The 24,480-nt window shown below is 42.4% G+C and overlaps 1 protein-coding gene and 1 long non-coding RNA gene across 10 annotated transcripts in view; one reads left to right on the forward strand and one right to left on the reverse strand.

Annotated features, from left to right (window-relative positions):
- sox6 (SRY-box transcription factor 6) overlaps nucleotides 1-24,480 on the forward strand; it is a 138,015-nt gene that overhangs the window by 26,957 nt on the left and 86,578 nt on the right. For 6 of the 9 annotated variants that reach the window (XM_084359626.1, XM_084359623.1, XM_084359628.1 and 3 more), the window contains 2 exons: nucleotides 3,776-3,827; nucleotides 21,507-21,747. In XM_084359626.1, coding sequence (XP_084215752.1) covers nucleotides 3,793-3,827; nucleotides 21,507-21,747 — 276 coding nt within the window. In that variant the 5' untranslated portion in view covers nucleotides 3,776-3,792. The remainder of the gene's footprint in view (nucleotides 1-3,775; nucleotides 3,828-21,506; nucleotides 21,748-24,480) is intronic. The other 3 variants (XM_084359630.1, XM_084359631.1, XM_084359629.1) reach the window with 2 other exon arrangements.
- On the reverse strand, nucleotides 1,673-23,590 carry LOC311261215. The gene is made up of 3 exons (XR_014623113.1): nucleotides 23,377-23,590; nucleotides 20,369-20,470; nucleotides 1,673-1,965 (listed from the first exon to the last, which is right to left on the reverse strand). It is a non-coding gene; the product is annotated as an uncharacterized lncRNA (long non-coding RNA).

Raw genomic sequence — 24,480 nt, forward strand, 5'->3', positions numbered from 1 at the left:
AGCTGTCTGCTGGGATGTTGGGATTGCTTGGACAGCTTTTTTTTTTTCCCCTCTCTCTGGATCTCCCTCCTGTCGAACCAACAGTACCTTTTCACACATCCCATTGCTCCACTGAGAGCACTGCCAGGGTTATTTAATTAGACTGTCATCAGGCAGTCTTTAGCTTATCACTTCAATTTGCATCGGGACACTACTGGCAGTGATGTTGTGGAACAATGATCTTATGTCTCATGTTCAAGGGTTAAAAATCTAAAAGAAATGTTTTGGATAAATCTTAAGCAGATCTCGTAGAATAAAATAAAAAACAATAATCGTAGCGGTCGGATGATCCATTTGTTCGGCTGATTTTAAAGGTGCATGTAAGACGTTCAGTCATATCAACAGAAAGTGGGTCCGTTAGTGGCCAATGCTGCGCTGCCTCCACTAGTCATAGGGGAACTCCCATAGAAAAATCCCCCAAATAATATATTTATTCAGGCATTTATTACTTTGAGGTTGATGTTCATTTCAGTTTCTAATTAAGTCAAAGATTGTTAATTTTTCATGGGAGGGTGGGGGATGATATCGACTGTTTTAATCTTTTTTCTGCTCCAAACTGTCTAAACTATACAATCTCTAAATAACAGTACTATAAAAAAAAATCACCAGATGATTGTTATCATAGAGAACAAGCTTGGCTAATAATTAACAAGGTTCAAAAACAAAAACAAACTATTTAGTCTTCACGAAGTCCACAGCTCTGTGTACTGTACGTTCATGCCTCTGGGAAAAGAAATGTGTTTCCACTCTAATAATGTGCAGTATCAGTTGAGACAGGAGCAGAAAAAATAAACAAAATTACTGAACTTTGGAGTTGGGTTCAAACCGTAGAACTGTAATTGATTTGGTGTGCGTGTTAATATGTGTGTGTGTGTGTGTGTGTGTGTGTGTGGCGTCTCTGGGTTGTAGAACAGAGGGCTCATAGCCATGGCGTCATGGTCGAGGAGAAGAGAGCATGGCTTTGTGAACAGTGGGTGGGTCCCCCCATGACTCAGAAACGGGAGAGGCGTCAACATGGCCGCCCGGCCCACAGGGATTAAAGTGCGCCCCCCCTCCACACCCTGTAGGGTTAATCACTGCCATTTTGGATCCATGCAGAGGGAGCAAATGCACTCTCCATCACTGTGGAAGAACTGAGACATAAGCCACCACTTAGGCTGCCACTGCAGCAGCTCTGTGGGTAGATCTCCTTCATAAGCTTGTTTCCAGACTGTATATTACAGTGTTTCGAGCCATAGTTTACTCGTCTTAAGAAGGTTGGAGTTCCTGGATCAGTGCAGACTCTCTGGATATTTCTACATATGGGTTTGGTTAAGGTATATACCAAGTTACCTGGGATGTAGCTGCTGGTAGGATGTGTGTAGCTAACTTCTGTGTCTCGCTGTGCGCCGCGCTCTACGTGAGCCTGTTAATGACTGAAGGCTGAGAGTGCTGTCTCGTGCCAAGACCCACATGGCTGCTGGCGGTGCATTAAATCAGCAGTCAATTTGACTGGAAGTTTGAAATCTGGGCTAGGTTAAGGGGATGTGCTGAAGCCGTGTTAATAGCTAGCTTGTTGTCCATATGGTACTGCTTTAATAGAGCACATTTGTTGCAGATGGTGGGAGACTTGGTTAGGCAGAGGCAGCTTTTGGCAGAGGCTCATTCTTCGAAAGGGCTGCCGTGCTGCTCGGACTGGTCCAGGCCAACTCAGTGATGTCTCTCCTCCTCTCAGCTTCTCCTCCACCAAAAAGCCTGCCCTTGAATTGTGGCCTAGCCTTAATTTAAAGACGTTCTTGTTTTTTTGTGTTCGGAGAAGAGCAAATACAATGTGGCTCAGTCACATTTTCCTGAGTTTGGTTATTTGCGCTCCAAACCGCACCTTTGCTTCCATAGGCTAAGTTCAGTTGTTTCTGACCACAGTGGGACTGTAGACAGCAGGCACAGCTGAGGAAACACAAGCACACAGAGAGTGAAAGAACAAGGGTTATGGAATAAGACCAGAGATAAAGATAGAAACTGAGCAGCGCCTAATCTATTTCATTTTCTCTGTTGCTATTTAACTGTTTTAGCAAGTCTGCTGAAGGATTCAGGTGCCGGTAAAATAAACACACATGCAGATAACAAAATCATCAAAGTCTGTTTCTATTCCTCTTCCTAGTTTCTGATCTCTAGCTCTGCAGTATGTAAATGTGTACTAGAATTTGTTTGCATGTACTGTAAGTTCAGAGCAAATTCACATTTGTGTCGGTAATTGTTTTAGTTTGTGTGTGCCTGCCTCAGAGTATGTGTGCTTTTTGCACTTAGAGAAGTGAGGAGACACGCTTGATCTGCTCTGCACTGTTTGACGGTTGTTTTCTCACGTTGTCACTGGCTCGGTGTGCTGTGCCGTGGTGATGGTATTATGTGCTCTGGGCCCAGCTGAGTGGAGAAAAGAGCAGAGCTGCAGCGCCCCTAGCTATGCCACTCCCGCCTCCCCAGACACCTTATTGTGAGAAAAGTCTCGGCTGAGCCCTCTGGGCCTTGTGGATCCACTGCCTCGCTAAGTGCTGGCCAGACTGAAAGGCACAGTGTCCTTGGGCCCGGCTCATTCTTTCCATTCTCTCAGAGGCTTTGTCTCATGAGCGACGAGAGCGAGGGGAGAAAATGCCAAATTACACCCATGTCACGAAAACTTAAGGTGTTTAAGGGCTGAGATGTCATTTGCTGCTGTGTTTTGTGTTATTCAGGATGATGTGCGCGAGGGTGTGTCGTAACAGAAGAAGCTCAGAAAAGAGTGTTTCGTTGGCGTTACAAAAAAGTAGATTCTCACAGCAGGCATTTTGATCTGCAGACTTTAAAGCTCTTGGATTTTAAAGTTTGAGTGAAGAAATGTTGTGAAGTGAAATGACTTGTTTTACTGCTGAAAATATTTCTGTGCGATATCCTTGCCATATTTCAGTGGCTGGGTGTCTTCATACGGCTAGCTGTGAGATCTGAGAGACATTTAAATTTCCACCACTGACAAAAGTCCCACTCACAAATCTGTTTTCTGGAATCGCAGCTCATTTTTAAAACAAAGCACATGGAAGTCCTGACCAATTTTCATCCAATCCTAACACAATAAAAGTGAATATGATACAGACCAATAACAGAGGCTAATGGAAACCTGTTGTAAGTCATTTTTAGCCATGTGTCTCCACTATTTTGTGGGTAAGGCTTCTGAACGACCCCTACGAGTGGTGACATCATGACCACATCCCTTTGCCTCATTGACGCTGCAAGTCCCAGCTCGGGTCCCCTGCGGCCGGGCTCCCAGAAGCCACAGCACCCTCGCCACACATGGGCTGCAGCTGGACCACCGTTTGCTACTCTGAACAGACCAGGGCTGCTCTGGGATCTGTGGTTACAGTGCTGGATGTACATGTTTATGCATATCTACACACAGGCGTGGAAAAAGACTGTATAGAGATCAGTAGGCAGAGTTTATTTGATGCAAACATATCATCAGGCTCTCATTGCAAACCGATGTTGTATGCAAATCCACTCCCTCGATGGAAAGAGGTATAATTAATGATGTCAGTTCATAAAAAGAGAGGATGGGTTCGTAGCCATATTTCTGCTTTAATTAAAGACATGCCTTATTATAGGATGACGATGTATGCTCTATGTGTTTTTCTTTTTCTCTTGCTTTCTTTCCCTCCTTCCCCCTTGTTCTTCTTCTTGATTATCACTCGTTTCATAGTGAAAATGGTTCTCTGTGATTTTCTCCTGCCAGAACCCCCACACGCTGACATGGAGGGCTTTCTTCGTAGCAGCTTTTTACTGAGGTTAGTTTCATTTCCGTTGTTGCCATTTAGGATCACAGGTCGGGCAGGGGGTGGTACAGCGGGCTAACAGGGGTTAAGCTTTTTGACACATTGTTAGCTTTAGACTTTGTCCTGTGTGTGCGTTCAAATGTGTCTGTATATTTGAACAATGTCAAACGTGGATTCTAACATATTTACCCAAGCTGTGTGTTATGATTGTGTTCATGTAGTGTGCTGCTGACTGGCATGCTCACCCTGATAGCCTCCAGTCAGACTGAAAGCACACATCAACAACCTAAGGGACACATGTAGATGAGCTCTAACCCCCTCCACCACCACCCTTTCTTTGCCTTCCTCTCCCTTTCACGGCTTAAAGGACCTCCAGATCAGGCTTTCTGTGTCTGTACACTGCATGCTTTTGTCTGACCGCTCTCCCCCAGCTGCCCTCCCTCACCATAACCACCCTAATCAGGGATGTTGGGGTGAGGCTGGCATATCTGTTCTCTGCTGTACTGTTGTTTCCTGTTTTGTTCCGTGTTTGTATTCAACCTACCATAAAGATTTACATTTTTTGTCTTTACCCTTCCTGTGATTCTAATTAAAAATTTGTGCTGTCATTACACACACAGAGGAAGTAAATAAGAGAGTGTATTTACCATTGGCTCCTTTCCTAGTCAACCACCTTCTCTAGGCTGCAGTGTTGCTCCCTAATTAGGGTTGGCTCATTAGAAGCCACAGCAGCAGCATCTGCCTTTCAAAGCTGCTGTCAGCCAAACTTTACTAAAGCTAATGAATCCTCTTTGATTTCTTTTTCAAAAGGTCACTTATTTGATTAAATTAACAGCATTTTTTTCTCTCTCAGAACTGCTGGGGGCATTTTAAAAAGAAAGGACGATTTGATACCATTACTCTGGCTAGTCGAAATGTCCTTCAGGAATTCAAAGGAGAGGAAAATCCCATATGCATTTAAATTTATTTTATTTATCTTTTAGAATTCAATCATTTAAAACACACTGAAAATAAGTCACATTTAACTATGATCACCGACTTAATCCATTTCTTTTTTATTTATCATTTACATATTTTATCACTTGCATATTTTTACTTCATATTTGCAAACACTATTTGCTGCAATAAACAAAGTATGTAATGCGAAAACGTACACTATCTGTTTTATCTTTCATGACGAGGCACTAATCTATTTGGTGTATCTGCTGTGGTTTCAGCACGTTACATTTCAGAGAGCGCTCTGCCGTTGCTCGTTTCCGCTTTTTAATGGCACAAAGTAATGGTACAAAGTGGATGGCGGCGTTTAACTCTCAGCACCTGTCGAGACTAGTTTGGTGGATAACTAACTGTGCTAGAAAAGGTCTGGCAGAAGCAAATCTCAAATTTACCAAGACATCTAATTCTACGTAGACAACAGGAAAGAGGGAAAAAAGAAAAACAAGACCTTTGACCTCGGCTACTTCTCAACAATTTCCTTTTGTTCTCATAGCTGTGAGAAAACACAGTGATCATTCTAAGTAAACACATTATTCCACTGCTAATCCACATCCTTCTGTCAGTGTCTGTTTTAATTAAAGGAGAAGAGCCAGTAGAGAGATATCACGCATGCTGGCTTGTAGATTGGAGGCCTCAACAATCAGGCCAAGATTAAAGGCAGGCTTTGCTTCAGGGTTAGCCCTTTTGCTTGGATAAGACTTGTGTCCTGGAGTGGGCTGTGGGGTGGGGGTAGGGGTGAAAGGGGAGCAAAGGATAGAAACAGGGGTGGATGGATGTGGCAGTTAGACATTCCTCCAGTGAAGAATCCCAGTATCTTTTTCCCAAGCAACTGAATTAGGTCAAAGGGGCTTTCTGAGCATGCTCATACATTTCTAAACAAATGTGCAGATGTTATTGACTTTTTAATTGTATGTTATATCTCAGTCGCACACCGGATGGGCCTTTTTCATTATTGTTATGAGTCATGAGTTTGGTTTTGAGTCACACTTCACATACACTGAGTTTTAATAACTGTAAAAGTGTGCGGCCGTCATGAAAAATACATCAAAATCTTCAAATTTTACACACATGTCAGAAAAATAACGCTCAGTTTTATATTCTCAATGTCAAAAAAGTTAACACAGAAGTTCTCTGATGTACAGATAGCTGTAGTTCGAAACTTTTGATAGCTTTCCGCTGTGTCTTTAATAGACTACTATTCATGCTCATGTTATTGTGAGCCTCGCAGTTTTTCTCTTTGTTGAAAAGAGGATGTGCTTTCATTTCAGATCAATTTTTTATATGTTTATGGAAGACGTTTAACAGGTTTTTTGTTTGTGTAGTCAAAGAGACTGCGAAAATGAGAGCTAGTGTGAGAGAGAAAGAGGAAGGAAGAGAGACAGAGAGAGGGAGAGAGGGAGGGAGAGAGAGATGTCTTCAGTCTCTGTCTGCTCCCAGTGGGCAGGACCTCCCCCTACATTTCTGCCATTATTTGATGTAATGAAAGGAGAAAGTGTGTAACATTGAGATTGTTAATTAATTTAGTCTAACAAGATGAAGATAAATGAAACCCACTGAAGGTTGACTAGGCTAAGGGGCCCACTTAGCATTTTCCTGCCCTCGAGCTCCGTCTCTCTCACTCCTTTACAATGGTGCACAGCTAATAGGTGCAGCACCGTGTTTGTACGAACCCGCTGAGCTCTCACCCGGTAAGTTTAGATGTGGAACTTTTTGACAAAATATGTTATTTTCTGCCTATTATTCCTAATTTCTCTCCGGGAAATTTTCATCCCCTGATGGCTGGACTGCATTTGTAATGCAGTTAGTTTTGGAGCATTGATATCTAATTATCTAATTGAGTTGTCTTGTTATCTTGACATGTTAGATAAAGCTCAGTTGACACATGACTGGTGAACTACATTGACTTTTTAAATATATGCATAGAAGCGGTCATTCTTTTCTTGGCAACGTCTAGTTTTCTTATAGATAACAAACACACCTTTTATTATCTTCTGCCGAAGATCAGTAATATTTCTTCTGATTAGAGAGGGGTTATATAAATGGACATTCTCTCCAGCAACTATGTGGCCCCTTCACATGAGTCTGTGTGACTCCCAGCCTTTCACCATATGAATGGTTACTCTCTAATGCGGCTTGGGGGCTATTTGAGCGGCAAGACGGACAAAAAGCAGAAAGGACTTTTTTTTTTTTTCTTCTTTTTACAAAGCCAGACAGTTGTCTTCATCCAGAGCCCTTACAAGCAAATCAGTAGTCTATCAAGGTCCTTCCTCAGTGGACACTTTGTGCAGGATCTTCATGGCAGCACAGACCAATCATTATGGCACCCATTCTTTGCTCCCTTAGTTCTCAAGTCATCAACAATGGGTTGTTGATTGTATGGAAAACACCAGAACAATTATGTCCTCTGTTTTGGTGGCAGGGCAGCGTTTTAAAGTGCAGTCCTCGATAATGGCCTCATTATTGTTATTCTTGGTGCAGGCCGCAGGAGAAAGAAGTAGCTGCTCGCAGTACGTCATTATTTCGTAAATTTTCGATTAGCTCATCATGCTGTCTCCTGGCAAACAGAATCATAGCTAATTAAAAGTGAGCGAGCGCTCTTGCGCTGTGACTTAAAAGGTAGCACTCGATAGACTGTTGATATGAAAAAAAGTGGTAAAAAAAGGGAGGATTAGAGCTGTTACCCTGGTAACTCCAACTTCCATCTGCGAGGGAACAATGGACTTGTGTTCCTCCAGCACCTAAGCTTGAAAAAACAGAAAGCGAGGAAGTGAGTGTTCTGAAAGGACAAGACCCTTTTTAACAACAAAGTGGGATCCAGGCCTAATAGGCTCTTTGGTGCGAGTTGTTAGGCGAGATCACTGGGGGATGGAGGGGCAGGAAGGTCAACGTGTAATCCTCGGACAGTGAAGGTCGTCCGAGGCTTTTACAATAGCAGGTTGTTTCCTGAATCCCGCTGTCTGCCCAAGAAACAAAACCACAAGTTTGTCTGTTTGGAAGATTTTAAAGGAAAACAAGATTGACAGAAAAGGCTAATAGTAACATATCTCATCACAGTAAAGTGGGTAACATGCCCCACAGCCAAAATGTACACATTCCCTCAGCTGATTAAAGAAACACAAACAAGATGCCAAAGCGTTGGACCAATTAGACAGAGCTGTCAGAAGCTGTTAGAATTGTCTCTTGCATCTCTTTTACTGATACGGCCAATTCTGCATCAGCTTCTGGCACCTCAGCTCAGCTAGAAACAACATGAACTCTACACGAATCTTTAAAGAAAAAACTAAATATTTAAGTAATGCACTCTTGACTTGCACTTACTGCTGCATAACAACATTTTTCAGCTTCTTTTTCGATTTTTCCTTTTTCATTACCTCAGTGATATTACATGCAAGAAGCATTCCAAAAATGTTGAGATGAGAAGTGGTGATGAAAATCCTGGTCGTCATGACTAATGCATTTTTATAATATTCTTTACGTTTCAGTCGGTATAAAACAAATTTCTTTGGCATAACAGAAAAATGTTTGACGGGCTTACAGTTGAGAGCTGCTAAAGAGCTGCTACTCTGAGAAGGAATGGTCTAAAACACTGCTGAGTTATAATGATCCATGACTACGGAGGAACAGTATGTGTTTCTCTTTGAGTTTTATGTCCCTTATTACAGCTGCAATACGTCCGCTCACATTAAGCTAATTTATGGCTGAGGCCAGCGTAACAGCAGTACAGGTTAATGAATTTGGCATTACTAATTAAATGTTATTGAGGGATGAATATGAATCCTGTGGTTGGGAGGGGGGCAGCAGAGAAAGGGGAGGGGGGAGGAGAATGAGACAGAGGACTTTTCTGCAGTTCTTCCTTCGGGTTGCGTTCACCATGAGTAAAACAGGAGAAGTGGATGTGAAGGCTGCGCTGCCTTTGAGGTGAAATGGAGGACAGCTTTGTTTCAGTGCAATGCCACAGCACAATACTTTCTTTGATTGGATGCGTCTGAAAAGAAAATTGTTTATATGATTGTGTCACAGAATGTGTTTGTTAAAATGAGTTAAACTATCCCAGTGTGAAAGGAAAGAATCATCTTAAAGTAAAGGCAGACTACTTGGCTTATTTTCTGTTTTTGCAAAAGGAGGGCAAAAGGATTAATGGGCAGCAACAGTGATTAGACACTCTGACCATTCTGCTCATTGCAGTGCACAATATGTCCCTTTTCACGCTAATGTTGTTAAGCAATTGCTTCAGTCAACTCAAAATAAGACTTAAAAACTAAGAATGTAAAGGCCACGTAGCGCAGTTTACTCAAGCAAAGAGGGATGATGGTGACAGTGTGGAATATTGAGCCATTATTGAACAGCCCTCTGACGCACACTCTCCAGGGCTAGGCTATGAGTGTGCTGAGCAAAACAAGATATATATTTATACGCTGCTTTTTTAAATACTTGCCGTTAGTCGTCAGTAAAGGGTTGCAATAATAAAAGTACATTTTTAAATTGATGAGCCAGTAGAGGAGTTCCTAATCGAACCACGAATTGAAAGTAACTTAACATCATTTTACAGAAATGACACTACAACCGAAATGAGCAGTAACTAAGTGGTTCGTTTTATGAGTCACTTAGGAGTTGAAATATGTGTCTAAAAGTGACTGAAGAATGTCAAAATCTTTTCAAATTTTTTTTTCAAGCTTCCGGGAGTTAATTTTTTTGGTACTTGTTATAATATTTTTTTTCCTAGGTGTATTGTTGGCTGCTTGTGTACTACATGCACAGTTTAAACTATATTTCTTCCTGCCAGTCTTTCTCCCTCTCTTTCACTCTCACTAGCGCCTCTGCACTCCATGTCTGACATACTCTCCCTGAGAGCTAAGCCTTTCAATTTAGATTTCAATTATCATGTTAGTTTTGTGATTAGACTTTAGTCCTCCAGGAATCAGACCTCTCTGCTCCTCTCTATTCCACTCTATTCCACTTCCCCTGCAATCACATCCCATCTGATGAATTGCGCATATAATTACGGAAGTTATTGAATATGCAGATCACTGTTGACTCTTGGTGTGCGGTTCATAATGCATCGACTCTAACTGTATCAAACAAGGGTCTCTGATAAAGACCCACTCTGATAATGAGAGAGGGCCAATGTATGCTATTAGTGAGAGATAACAGACACCACAAAGGCTGAGACTCAATTAACAACAGAGCCACGCTATAATCTCTGCGACTGTGTTTCTGAGTGTGTGTGTGTGTGTGTGTGTGTGTGTGTGTGTGTGTGTGTGTGTGTGTCCTTACATACACTGCATACAGGCCAGTGTAGGGACTTGGCACTGAGTGCAGCACAGCTCTACCACTACAACCAGCACAGCACAGACCAGTCTGAGAGGCCAGCCAGCCAGTGCACAAGGTGTTTATGAATCAACCAACATGAGGTATTTCCTCCATGTTACAGTATGTTGCTACCATCGTCTTACACCCCGTCCCATGATGCAATCCCTTAGAGCTTTTCGAGAGACGGGAGTGAAGCACTTTACAGGCACACCCAGGAGGGGGTTGTGGGAAAATTTTGAAACTTTTCATAGCTTTTAGAGAGCTTTCTCAAAAACCTGGCTCGAAAGCAAAGAGAAAAAAGGTCTCTCGCGCTATAATGTTTTTTTGCATTTTGCTGTCAAAATACTGGGGATTTGTTACTCGCTCCTCAACAAGTCCAAAACCAATACTCATTTTTTTCCACATAAAGCTAGCCTGACAGGGTTTCTCAGCTTAAGTTTAACACACAATTGAGAATACAGGGAAACGGAAGAAACCGGGTCCTGTATTTTTAGCCTGTGCTGTAGTGATGCAGCTGCCATTTATAGCTGATATGCCAGGCTGATGCTGGACGGCTGCCCTGCTGACACCAGAGAGGAGGGTTTATAGACTGCACAAACTCTGCACAACACAGTCTCCAATACGCAGACATAGAAACAAAATCAGTACAGTTGCTTTTACAAAATCATAGTGTTTGCTTATACAACCCACATAATATTAAATGTATTAACAGACATACATCATTAAAATGCACATTAGTTGTGACCTCTTTATTTGAGAGGTTGATATTTTTATATTTTAAGATTTGTGGCATTTGGTGACACAGTGATCTGTGAGTGCAGACTGGTCGCCATCTGATCTGAATGTGAAAGAGTGAATGCAAACAGCAAAACATGAACATAAACGTGCAGCAAGAGTGGAAATGTGGGGGATTTTTACTAAGCAGCAGAAAACATACTCAGGCTTCCTTTGTGCGTTTCCACACTGTGTAGTTTTTATGTGTTACTTTTTAATCAAGTCTGTATTTGATGGTATTCTCATTATATTTTGCACACAGATGTAAAGTATGTACAGTACATTACAGATATGCGTTTACATACGTTGATGTATACGTGTGTGCATGATTGCATTAAGATACTCTCGGGGCGTTTTTTGAACACACCCAACCAGCTGCCTCTTACCACCTTTTTTCTCATTACGCACAACTGTTTGCCTGATAGTCTATATTTAAGTCTCTAGAATGACATGTTCTGTAAGTTCCTCTGACAATGGACCTACAACAAAAACGTTTACTTTTATTTCATATTTGTTCACCCTATGTGACTTTTTGTAAATCAAAGAAATCAACCCCCTTTTCTATCGGGAGAAGTATAAAATGTTTTTCTACAGAGCTAAGGTCTTTTTTCTATAATGATGCAGCTCACCTTGGCTACATGCACCTGGCACCACTTCTTGGCAAGCCTGGAGTCAAGTTGTTGTCAGTCAGTGGTAATTTAGGAACACATTTTCCCTCTGTGTGTTCGGTTTATTCATGAGAATTACATTTTTGTCATTTCCCATTTAAATGCGTTTATAGCCATTGAACTGAAAATCCTTAAATAAGCTTTCAACAGTATCAAAATAGAAGCGATACTGATCTGTGGTATGAAACCTAACTCTAGTTGCCCCACATCCTGCGGTCACAATGGCAGGTACATGAAAGCATGGCCGATGCTGGATCTTTGTCACTGTCATGGCTGTCTGTTGTAATTAAGACTCTGAACGGGCTTCTAGCACATGGCACTTTGACCCATGTACATTATTAGGTTAATAGGATTGAACATGTTTACACCAACTGTAAGCTTAACAGGAGGTCAAAAAGGTGACTTAAACTTTGTAAAGGGGCTTACATAGCAGATCAAATAGCATTATAGTGGCTGACTAATGGGCCTAGACACTAACAGAAAACACACAGTTTACAGACTGTGCTTAGTGGTCTGTAAAGTAAAAAAAACTAAAGGGCATGGTTTACCTAAGTGGCCAATGGGATTTGACTGCCCTTTACTGTAAAGAGTGTGTTGCAAGTGCAGCGACCTTTGTCAAGTTCTGGCTATTGTTTGCAGATTGGTTACACACTCTACAGGCTGTGAAAGACACATCTGCTATCCTCAGCTCAGTGGAGAGCAGATAGACAGTCAGGGTTGAGGGTTAGGTGTGTGCGTGTGTGTGTGTGTGTGTGTTGGTAGGTGGGGCCCTCAGCTAACCTGTCATACAGCTCAGCTACAGTCCCTATCCTCTTATCAAATATTTGTCTGGCCTTCACTCCCTATTTACCTTCCATTCTGTTTACTTTGTTTATTGAGATCTATCTCAGGCAAATTGATAAAGTGTCCTAAAAGTTATAGTTTTGTTACATAATGTCTGTGCGTGCTTTTATCGGTGTAAAGTATTTTTTAATCATACTTAAAGTCTGTGTTCATAGATATTTGACGCTGATATGGATATTTCCCCCATTATTTGAAGTTTGTTAGCATTTTGAAATGCCACAGCAGGGATCGTTGTTTGATACCAGAGGAGTATAAAATCAGGTCAGCTCCACAGAAAATTCCCTTTTAAGCTTTTAACATCAAATATAAAACCATATTTGTTTAATGTCCTTTTGATTGATTCCCTGATTGAGACTCAAAGAGTGGTCATAAATGTTTCAGGACAAAGGGTCTCTTTGTGTGAATGGGGCCCCAGTTGAAATGGAGGAGTAGTTTGAGATTACCAGATTATTTCCTACTAGCCCAGTGAGTGAGGCGAGGCGAGCCGCAGCCCTGCACCGTGCTGTGCTGAGGCTGAGCATAATGAGTGTGGTGGCAGGGAACCACAACAGAGCTGGGGCAGAGGCTGCCTGGGAACCAGAGGCCCATGGCCCACAGCCAAACACACACACACACACAAACACACACAAATCCTGCCGCACACTTGTGGCTTTTTAAGAAAGCAATTTAGTTAATGATTTCATTTTGAAGCACTGTCATGATGCATGCGTCCTCTGAGCGAGCCAGAGGAAGAATAAAGGAGAAGCTAACACAGAGGAAAAGGTATTGGTAAACACAAGCTTCCCCAACAACCACAGAGAAAATAACATGCAGCCGAGCGTAATGTGGCATTTGTTGTGAACACAGCACAGAAATCACTTGGGTAATAGATTGTGGTAGGTATATCACTTGTTTCTTTTTTTTTTGACAAATGCAGAAAAGAGCTGAAGCACAGTATGAGTGGTCAGACACATGGTTAGCAGCAGGCTGCTGAGGCATTTTGAGTTTTAGTCGGCGTCTAATCCACTACAGTGCTCGCTTCCCCCGGAGTGGAAATACAGCACATTTTTCTGTTCAACCATGTCTGTCAGCTTTCTGATTTTATTAGTTTCACATTCATTTACTCAGGTTTTCTCAGTGCCAGCCCATGAATGAAACCATCTTAGCATTGCTAAAACAGCAGCTTGTACATGTCTTCTGTGAACCAAATTTTTGGGCAATTACTCAGATCAGTGGCTGGGGTTTCTGGTTTTGCTCCTCAGATCTCATTTTTCTTTCCTTTTTTTGTATCAGCTGTCAATCACCCGTGGTAACTTTTAACCACCTCCAAACAGAGCCTGAACCGTTCATTTAGTCCTTCGCTTTTACCCGGCTTCTTCCCGTCCAACCTGTCAGAATGACACACACTGTTGACCATGCTTTCTATTCAGCACTGGCAAATTAATTGGTTTCACTGGTTTAAATCAGCAATCAATGTCAGTTTCCCAACATAATAAGCCTTAATCATAAATCTTTGAGGTGTGGCTTGCCTGACCCCTATTCATCATGGCTCTGCTAGATGGCCTCATCTGGGTGGAGCAAATGAACTACCCCTGTTTTGATTTTCCAATTGACGTGTCACATGAAACGTGGCTACACTCTCCCCTCCCCGATTCTATCCCGGCCCTTCTTCTCACAGTCCTTTAAAAAAAACATACAAGGGCCCAAAGACAAAAAGGGAAAAGAAGTCCAGTTGCTGCAAGGGGAGAGACATTTGCTCCTTCCCTTGTGTGAGCGTTCTCAATGAGCACCATTAATTTATTCAGATGGAGGAAAAGAATAGCAGGAAAAGGGGAAAAAAAAAAGAAGAAAAAACTACAGAATTAGCGTTGGGTCTAACTGTAGCTAAAGAGCTGTTGTCCCTCCCGAGCTCCTTGATCAACAATAGAGAGAGCCTAATTACGACAGTGTTGGAGGTAATGCTCAGATTTTTCCCCTTAGTTACATAAATCCATTTATGAGCCGAGAATGAAAGGGAACAAAAATAGTTTCTGTAGACTTGAGATATTTACCCATTTGGTGACCAGGACTTGTTCTACATGAGAGGGAAAAGAAAAGAACAAGGACAGTGATGGAGAAAGTGGGCCACTGTGTGTCGAGGTTCCAGATGTCCAAACCAACGGCAGTTGTACCAACCTCAGTTCTACTGGGCACTAAAGTTGCCAATTATGACCTCATGATGGCAAGACATAAGACTGAGGCCCATAGTTTCCCTGCCATACAGTACAATAATCCCCCCCCCCACCACCACCAACACACACACACACACACACACACACACACACACACACACACACACACACACACACACACACACACACACACACACACACACACACACACACACACACACACACTTTCATAACCATTCACCATCACCAATGTTCATACTTTTTCTTGTCCCTGCAAAAAAAGTTCCTTCATAATTAGCCACTGTCCTTGAGCTGAAAGTCTAAGATTGTGGTCCTTTTTAAAATGCTGTCTCCCTCACTTTTGAGATTTCTATGCTCCCTATAGACTTATTGTGCATCTCTTTGGTAACTTGGGATGCGTCCCTTCACTTCTGTTTGGCGCCCCCCCGGCCAGCTCCTCAACTCACTTTTCTGGCAACTGTGAGAGATGTTACACTCGATTTGTTGAAGTGCAGCCATTTGCTGCAAACCCTCCAGTGCACAGAAGAAGTTATCTTTATAAATGACAGAATGGACCTGGCCTGAATGGCGCTTTGTTTACTGTTTAACAAAAAGGGGGCCCCACTCTATATTTCATCTGTCACTGTTGCTTTTCTTTCCTTCAACAATGCTCGATTGTTTCCACGAAAATTTCAGGTTCCATGAACAGGAGATTTCTGTATTATTATGTTCCTGCCAAATTCCGATCTCTGTTTTCCTTCTCCTGCTCACAAAGGGCTCATAACTTACTGTCAACTATGAGGAAAGCCACAAAGCTCCACTGTTGCTCAGCAAATAGGGTTGTGTTGGTTGATGGCTCGACTTGCTGTGAGGTTTGCTTTAGTGCAGCAGCAGCAGAAGGCTCTTTGGGAACTCCATCCCACAGAAAGAGAGAAAGTAAAAGAATGAAAGAGGGGTACGACAATAAGCAGCTTTTCTTGTCCGTTTTATTTTCCCCTCTCGGGGCAGGGAAACAGTTTGGCTGATGAGTTTGTTGTCCTGCTACTGTTAGCGTCATCTGGTGTGTGTGTGTGTGTCTTCCGGTTTGACTCACAACATACAGTATCCCTCTTTTAGTGGATAATTTCTGTTAAAGAATGATGTGAGTCCAAGGAAGAAAAAAAAAAAAGGCCAGTGGTGAATTTTTTGGACGGCCATCCTTCATTTGTGAAAGCATACGCATGAGTGAACTTGTGTGTGTGTCCTGGGGAACTGAGAGGCTGTTATGCCATCCAGCTCTGAGCTTGTGTCCTGGGATCAGGAAAAGGGCCAATGGCACGGGGGGGACCGAAGGAGAGGGAGGAGTAGGTGGGGGCAACGAGGGATTCAGTGTGTGAGTGCTCATCGACCCTTCCTGAGTAGACAGACAGGGACACTTAAGCACTCTCACACCTGCATCTGCCTTTGCCTTGCGTGGGGGGCAAGGACACCAACATTGCTGTCATGGCAGCTGCACAAGTGTTTAAAGTCAGACACAAGGCAGTTCCTCTAGCAGCATATTATTGCAAATAATTTACCCTGCAAAGTAATTATCAATGCTCTGCTCAATATGTAAAGTGTGCACTTCAGGTGGCTTGCTTAATTTGCTCTGGGGTGGCTATCATGTGAGTGTGGATTTTAGCTGTGGTAACTGGCAGTTTCTAATAGAGAAGGCATCAGGAGAGAGTGTGAAGTGAGGATGAAGTGGCGCCGTAATTGAGTTGACTTTTTGCAAGGTAAGGTCAACAATAATGGAGGAACAATTTAAACAAATTCCTTTCGACAACTCTCCAGTCACTGTACAGCCGGTTACCTTGTTGGAAAATCTGTATTTTCCCAACCATTTACTATATTTTAATATCATTATCTGTAATTACTTTGTCGGCTCAGCTTTAAGAGATTCAAATCAATTTGTGTATCACAGACTCAGAAAAAACGTTCTAGCAATCTCTTTTACGGATTTACCTTCTTTAAAATTAAATTATGCAACAGACAAAAGTAAAAATGTACTGTAAATGCATGCACACTCTGTATCTGAGTGTGTGTGTGTGTGTGTGTGTGTGTGTGTGTGTGTGTGTGTGTGTGTGTGCGTGCGTGGAAAAAGAGACTGACTGTGTGCAGTACACAGCCCGTGTTACGAGTTGATTATGTATCCAGAAACCTGGCTGCTGCACAGCATGGCACAATCACAATGGAGGGTGATAATTTAATTGTGCTAAACGGTGGATTCCGTGTCAATGCTCCTCCAGCTGGGAGCTGTCAGGTAGTAATATCTCATTATGGCAGGTGAAGAACCCAGAGGAACCCTACCACGACACCTGTTAGAACAGGAGGAACCCCTGAAGGGAAACACACAGACAATTTTCTCTCTGTCTGACACACACACACACTCACACGCTCACATACGCACACATGGTTTAAAGCCCTCAAACTATTTTGTTCTTCATCTACTTCAATTTTACATTACAATGTATTTATCCTACTTCCTTTCAAGGTAATGTCAATTATTTAAGGTCTTCTTCTACTTCTCCAAATTTACAATTACATTTTTAAAACTATAAATGCACACTAAGTGCACAGACTTAAGAGCTCCTTCAGTACAGTACACAGACATAGTGAAAGAACAGAGTCAAAGCACCTTTTTTTGATTGGCTCAATTAAAAGATCTCATGCAGACATCTCATATGCCAACTGCTCTTTTTAATGCTTAAGATGATTAAAGGGGCACTATGTAGTTTTGGGGAAGAAATTCAAACTTTGAATGTTTACAATTAGTAATGAGGAAACACTACAAACTCAGAAATATTAATTTTTTCCATTTCTACATAAACAAGCTGTTCTCAGAGGAAAATAAGGTCCCCAGAACACTGTTTGAAGCTAGAAAGGTGGCAGGGTCCGCCAAATATAAACAAAGTGAAACAGTACGAAATTGTGTTGTCCTTTTAAGTTTATTATTTTTATTCAGACCTGAAAAGGAGTTTGTTTATCGAGGCATTAAAAGAAAAATCAGTCAATGAACATCTTTTGATTGTGAATTTGTACACACCGTTTATCTTGTGCATTGAAAGTTAAAGCACTTTCTCTGTTATTGCCTGCCATCCCATCCCATTTTTCTTTTTAAATTATATTTTTGCTTTTAATAATTTATTTGATCTTCTCTCCTGTTGTCTGCTGATAACACTGGGAGGAAGAACGTGTAATATTCTCCCATCTTGAAGGTGCAAGACATCAGTGTTGGGCGGGTTGGGGTGTTCGGGGGGAGATGGTGTGGAGTTACTTATCACCATTGTCTATAAAAGGTAAACAGTGTGACAGAGCAGATATGACGGGTGAAAGTCGGTCAGACCCTTTTACGATGAAAGAGGAAATGGGATAGCCGAGGACACATGGCCCGGCAGTCACAAGATCGCTAAGATGAGCAGCGCACAACGCGCCTCTAATACTCGCCAATTAAGTGGAGGTTGTTTTGCACGATGATGAAACATTATCGCGGGGAACAATTCATGACTCAAAGCATTCCAGGCCATATGAGCCGGCTGCTGGAGAACTTAAGTCCTAATCCTTCAAATGTGCGCAATATTGTCAGCTATATATAGACCAGTTCTCTTCTCTGACTGACCCTCCCTCGTCTTTGCCTCGAGTCTTCAAAGTCACTGGGGCTTTGTCTTGAAGAAAGCAGGCAGCGTTTCATGTGCTTATTGATCACTTCGGTTTGTTAGTTTTCCATTGTTGTTGTGTAATCAAGCATAAGGGAGGGCAGCTCACGAGCTACCTCTTCAGTTTGCCACATTTTCACTGTTTAGTATGTAAAAGCACAGTTTGGGCTTATTTTCCAGAGAAACAGATTCAATTATTAATGTGAGTTAAGTTATTTCAACAGCACCAGCAGGCAGGCTGTTTTGCTGATTTTATTTTTGCGAGCATGCACACCACAACTGTAAACAGTGTAATTCTATCTGAAAATATGATCGAATTCAACACGCATCGGTAGTACCCACATTCAGCTGAATTCTGCTCTTTATTTTGCTCCTCATCAAATATCTTTGTTGTGTCTACGCTGATCTATTTCACACAAACCCCTTTAGATCTCTGCGCCGTGTGATCCAAATATGAGGAATAAAATACTGTATGGTTGCCCTCAGATATTTTCAGAGAATTACTGCTGCGCTTCCCCTTTTTTCCCCCTTTCAATAATATGAGGTAGTATTGTATGGGGCTTGTCGAAGGTGGGGGTGGGGCAGAGGGGGTTCTCCGCACTTTTAAGCTGCCTGAGCGCAGCCCTCCCAGCACTGCTAATAAATTATTAACTCCTGCTGACAAATACTGTTATGGAGCCTGCCGCAGATCTGTTGCATTCTTTAACAAGATTGCTGTAGACACATGTTACAGGAGGATGGAGTCTCCATCGCTGCTTTTCTCTCTCTCTCTATCCCCTTCTCTCGCTCACGCCTCAGCAGTTTGACTGATGGTTGGAGACCAAAGTAAAAGTGCCTGAGAGACTGAATATTTTAGTGGTAAAATAATACCACTTGATTTACTGTGTAATACAAAAGCAGTGCTTTGTTTCACTCTCACACTCCATTGAGGACGAGGTGCTTGTTGCGCTCGGGGCTCGGGCTTTTTGGGAGCATGAATAAAAAATACGTCAGAATCTGCGTACACACACAACCACACACACACACGCGCCCTTCCAGCCCTCCAACCCAACTACTGCCCCCTCTGCTTACCATTACTCATGCACGTGCTCTGAACTTTGCTCTGACTTTTGATTTTCAATTACCAGCACCCAATTTTGAGATCACTTTCAATTTGATTTAATTACAGGAAACAATTTAATGGCTGATTTAAAATTGAGGGCTGAGTCCCACTAAAGACACAGCCGACAACACATCCAGGCACAGAGGCTAAAAGACAGAGAAGGAGACAGACAGACACTCCTGGCCTGCCAGCTACCTGACTGACTGGGTCTGTTTGTACAGCTGCTGCAACACATGAGATTAACTAAGTCTGCCATTGTTTAGGTCCCTGAGGTTGTGACTATGTGCCAGTGTGTGTGTGTGTGTGTGTGTGTGTGTGTGTGAGTGTGAGAGAGAGTTAGAGTTAGAGAAAGTGTGGATATACTAGCGCACGTTTCTGAATAATAATTCAATACAGACTTATGTCTGATCTGTTTTTTGAGGGTTAAAAGAAAACATGCTGACACAGCGTTTTAATTTCTCTGCGCTGCTTATCTAGAATAAATGTCAAGGGATCTGAGCCCGGCTCCAACTACAGATTCTCCTAAATCGAGACTAAAAACATTTCCTGAACTGAAAATGTACTCCAACTTCACACTGTAACTGTCTCTGATTATTGTACCTATCACTATCATAATTGGGTTAATTACCTAATTTGTTGTATTTTTTTTTTGCTTTATGCCTTTTGTTAAGGAATAATCGAATAATCCTACTGAGAATATCCAAACACAAAAACAATTAGAAAGTGTGTACTTGAACCTCATTGGACAGACTTCTCTGAATATGACCAAGAGCTATCAGACCCCAAATCCTTGGTCATAAAAGCCTTTTCTTAAACCAGAACACATCTTTCCCTATCTCTCAATGGCCAGCTCTTGGCAAAAAGTGCAAGGACACCATCGCACCACAGCCTGCCTCAACCTTGAGAGCACCCACCTCCCTCAGGCAAGCCGAGGGTGGAACTAAAGTGCTGTCACACTGACCCCTGTGGAGGAGCAGGAGAACGGGGCAGATGGTGATCAGTGATCAAATGTACGACAAGCAGTACAAACACAGACCTTGACACCCCTGATTTTGTCTATCCTCTTCCTCTCATGCACAGTCGTCCTACCGAGAAGATTGAGCCCTGAGCAAACACTCGGGTTTTAATGGTCAATGTCCTGTAGTTGAGAAAAATAAGCAGAACAACAGCTAGGGTTAAAACCACATTAGGAGTTAAATTTGCTACAGCTCCTTCTCTCCACTTCACATCAGTAGGAAGGCCATATTATCCTCTTTTTAATGTAATACCAAATGCATAATTAGATTAGCCGGCACAGTGTTTAATTTCATTCATTGTAGCACACAGCATGAGTGCAGCCTCATTAATTGTGAGAAAAAGCGGAATTGGTTGTATAAATTCTGCGCCGAAAAAAGAGTTGGGCGGTAAAATCGGGATGGAAGAAAAGAAAAATTAGAATTAACATGAGTTTCCTTTGCACCTGATATGTCAAGTACACTCTTCACTGTAATATTCATGAAAGCATGTGACAGATTTGTGAATTAAGTCCTCCACTGTTAGCTTTTTATTCCTAAGCTGCTTATGTTGGATTTGTTGGCCTCAGGGAACACTGTCACACCGAAATGTTAATAATTTCCTAATTTGACTGGTGGGAACAAAAGAGGACGAGGTTGGTTTTTCTTTGTATTTGACTGCTAAGGAGGGAAATTACCTCACACAAGGAACATGATAGGATGTTTGATAAACAAGAATATTATCACAATGAGAAGAAACCTTGTTGTACATCTCTGTGTATGAGAACTTGATTTTATATCTGGATGGTTGTTCCACTGCCTGGCTGACCTACTGCCCGAGAAACTGTCTTGGGGTTTCGCCCAGGACCCAAGCAGGCACAGATCCAGCCCTAGATCAAGCCATCCATCGGCATTAAACAAAGGATTAGGGACCCCATGGCCCGCTGCAAACTCCACAGGCCAGAGCAGCTTCAGGCGACAGTCAGGTGGAGCGTTCAGTCCACTCAGAATTAACTGCTCAGATCCACAGCTTATAATCACAGTTAAGGCCATGACAGTCACTTGTACGTGACTGTTGTCGTTCATAAAATACTCATGGAAACATGACTTCATGCATTGTTGAAAGTCCTTGTGTGATTTCTTTATTTTGACTCTGTTCTCTCTTCTATTCTTGCTCCGCAGCAGAGTCATGTCTTCCAAGCAAGCCACGTCTCCTTTCGCCTCTGTAGTTGACGGGGATGATGCCATGAGTCAGGAGCACTTGTCTTGGGAGAAAGAGGAGAGCGCCGAGGCCCACGGCACGCCACAGCTGCCCCTGCACAGTCTGCTCCATGGAAAAACCCATCCTGATGAAATGCAGCCGCTCAGTAGTGTACCGCCAGAGAGCGACTGGGATAGCCTGGTGTCAGCCCAACAGCGCATGGTAAGACATGTCAACATACGACATACATTGTTCGCTTGGTACCTTAATTTCTGCATCCACCTGCTTTTATGCAGGTGGCTTTTATGCTTTTATGCAGGTCGCATTATAAGATACCTTATCATTGGTTGGTGGTGCTGTTGAGGAGGGAATAATGTAATATACCATCTAAAATCAAGGCTCAGCAGGCACTCACTGTTCCTGGCTTGTACAAAGAAGCTCAGATGATATTCTATCCCTAGCTCCAGCCTCATGGTTCCCTATTGCTGTGAAACCTATGGGATCTTCGGATAGCTCTGCCAAACACTAAACCTTCAGACATTATTAGGTTGAACAGAGGACATCTCCCTTGAATAATGTTAATGCCACATAAAATTGCGTCATGTATGATGGAGGGGACATAGCCTTTAGCCTGTATTCTTGCTGCTATTAAAGAAATATATCCTGTCCTTGGTGTGTGCAGCCGTTGTTTTTCTTGTTGTGTACAAGCTACATATGCAGCCAGACCCCGAACGCTGCACAATCTGAGTGTGGAGCTGCTTTGATGTGAGCAGAGTGAAGAAGAACACAGGCGCTTGTGGGCTATAGACATGGAAGGCAGGTGGTTGTCTGTGACAGACGGGTCTGCGGTAAAGAGACCCAGAGGGCCTCTGAAGGACCTCTGCAGTCGGCCACGGAGCCCCTCAACACCTCATCATTGCAGCACAACACGCACGCAAACACACACATGGATAGCCTGTGTAGGGGACTGCTCATGATGCTGGGCTGTGTACTGATATTGTAGGTAACTGACAGGCAAAGGACTGGTCAGGTGTTAACAGATGGTTACTGCATGTCAGTAACCAGGGTTAGGTGGGTTACTTTAAAAATGTGTTCTGACACACTAATGACCTGTTAAAAAATGTTGTCAGTAACATAATCAGAGGTATCACAATATTAAAGTAATGTAACTTGATTCCCCAAGCCTGACAGTAACATGATTTTAGAAAGTTTTATGATATGTGGCTAATAACAACCAACATTAACATCAAAATTATATATACTATAAGACAACTAACATTGTTAATATTATTTTGAATAGGTACTATATAAATTAAGTGTCTTACAAAAATGGTGTCATAAAGGTCAACAACAATATTCAAGTCATATCAGTCCTAAATAATGGAAGAAAAACTTATCAAGCAGGGGAAAAACAAACAAAAAATATAGCAGAGGACACAAAAAAAACAATCACCACTTGTGATTAAATTATAATATTAAATGCCTTTTTAATTTTTACAACAGCCTGCATATACTTGTAACATCTTACAACAATCAACACAAGTGTCCACTGCAAAGGTTGTTTTATGTCTCAATATTCTGAATGCCAAAGGATGAATGTTTGAGCTTTTATATAACTCATTACTGCCTCCTGTAGTCTTTATCTTGTGTAATTAGGACAGTCTCGACTGATAAACTGCACTGTGTTAGGAGTGTAAATGTGTTTAGATTTATTATCGTTAGAAGTTTTAAAGGAACAAGCAAAAAGGCAAAATGAGCAAAACAGGAAAGATAAAATGGAGGACGACAGGGAGAGAAGAAAAGGGAAAGGCATAAGGTGAAAGGAATGAGAGTGTTGCCTTTGCTGATTACCTGACTCCACTGCTGTGCCATGCGTCTGTGTGGGCTGTGCCCTGAACCTGTGCCAGCTGATTAACCCAGCACTGCTCCACTCCCCTCAAGCACTCTCCACTGTCTCTGCCACACTGCATAATCATCCAACACGGGGCTGGGAGGTGCAGAGTCGGCCGGTAGGTCGTGCCACCCTGGCGCTTGGTACCAGATCGCCCTACACACCAGTGCAACTCCGCCTGGAGCCCTACATGCAATGCAAGGATGAGAATTTGGCAGTTTCAACATTCCTGCCCAGTTTACCACATTCCTGATAAAAAAAAAAAATATATTTAGGATTGTGAGTGGCTCCAGATGTGGTTCTATCATTTAACCCTGCTGTATAACATTCACTTATCACACTTATCGCATTCACGTTGATTAAAGCTCACTTTTCTGTGACAGGCGTGCAGTTATGTGCTGGATTCAGATGTGTCTCTTGTTTATTCTCTTCACTGTGGAGGGCCAAAGTTTAAATCAGAGCTAAGTGTTCCCCTGTTAAAGGCTGCGAACTCCTGGCTGCTTAGCTACCTTCTGCTTTCTCAGACTCCACAAACCATAATTAACACCACCTTCTGTCAGACGCAACCCTCAGCCACGGTCTGTGTGCTGACTATACACTCCCATGTGTAGAGTATTCTCTCCTTCTCTCTCTCTCTCTTCCGTCAAGCTCTCTCCCATTCTTCTCCCCATTTCCTTCATGTCTCTGTTTGTGCACAGGGAGCACTCAGCCAGTCAGCGAGAGACGGGACCCTTAGTTAAATACTAAACCATACACAGGTGGGACTGAAAAACAACAACAGCCCGAGACAGGACACAGATTTACGACGGCTCGAGGCACTCAGCTGAGAATAGGTCTCCACTAGAAAATGAACAAATTACACAGCAGTCACCCTAACACAAATGCACACTCAAAAGCAATTTGAGAAATTACAGTTGGGAGGTTTCTCTGTGTAGTGTCTGCAGATGAAAAGTAAAGCCTGAGCACATTATGGATATGCCCTATGAAAGTGTACCTCATCATTTCATCTCAGTTTTTCACTTGTCATGTCTCATTTGCCAGCGCAGCTAGCTCTGTTGAAGACG

The sequence above is a fragment of the Pagrus pagrus genome (genome assembly GCF_965226575.1).
Source record: "Pagrus pagrus genome assembly, chromosome: 1".
Classification (NCBI taxonomy): Eukaryota; Metazoa; Chordata; class Actinopteri; order Spariformes; family Sparidae; genus Pagrus; species Pagrus pagrus.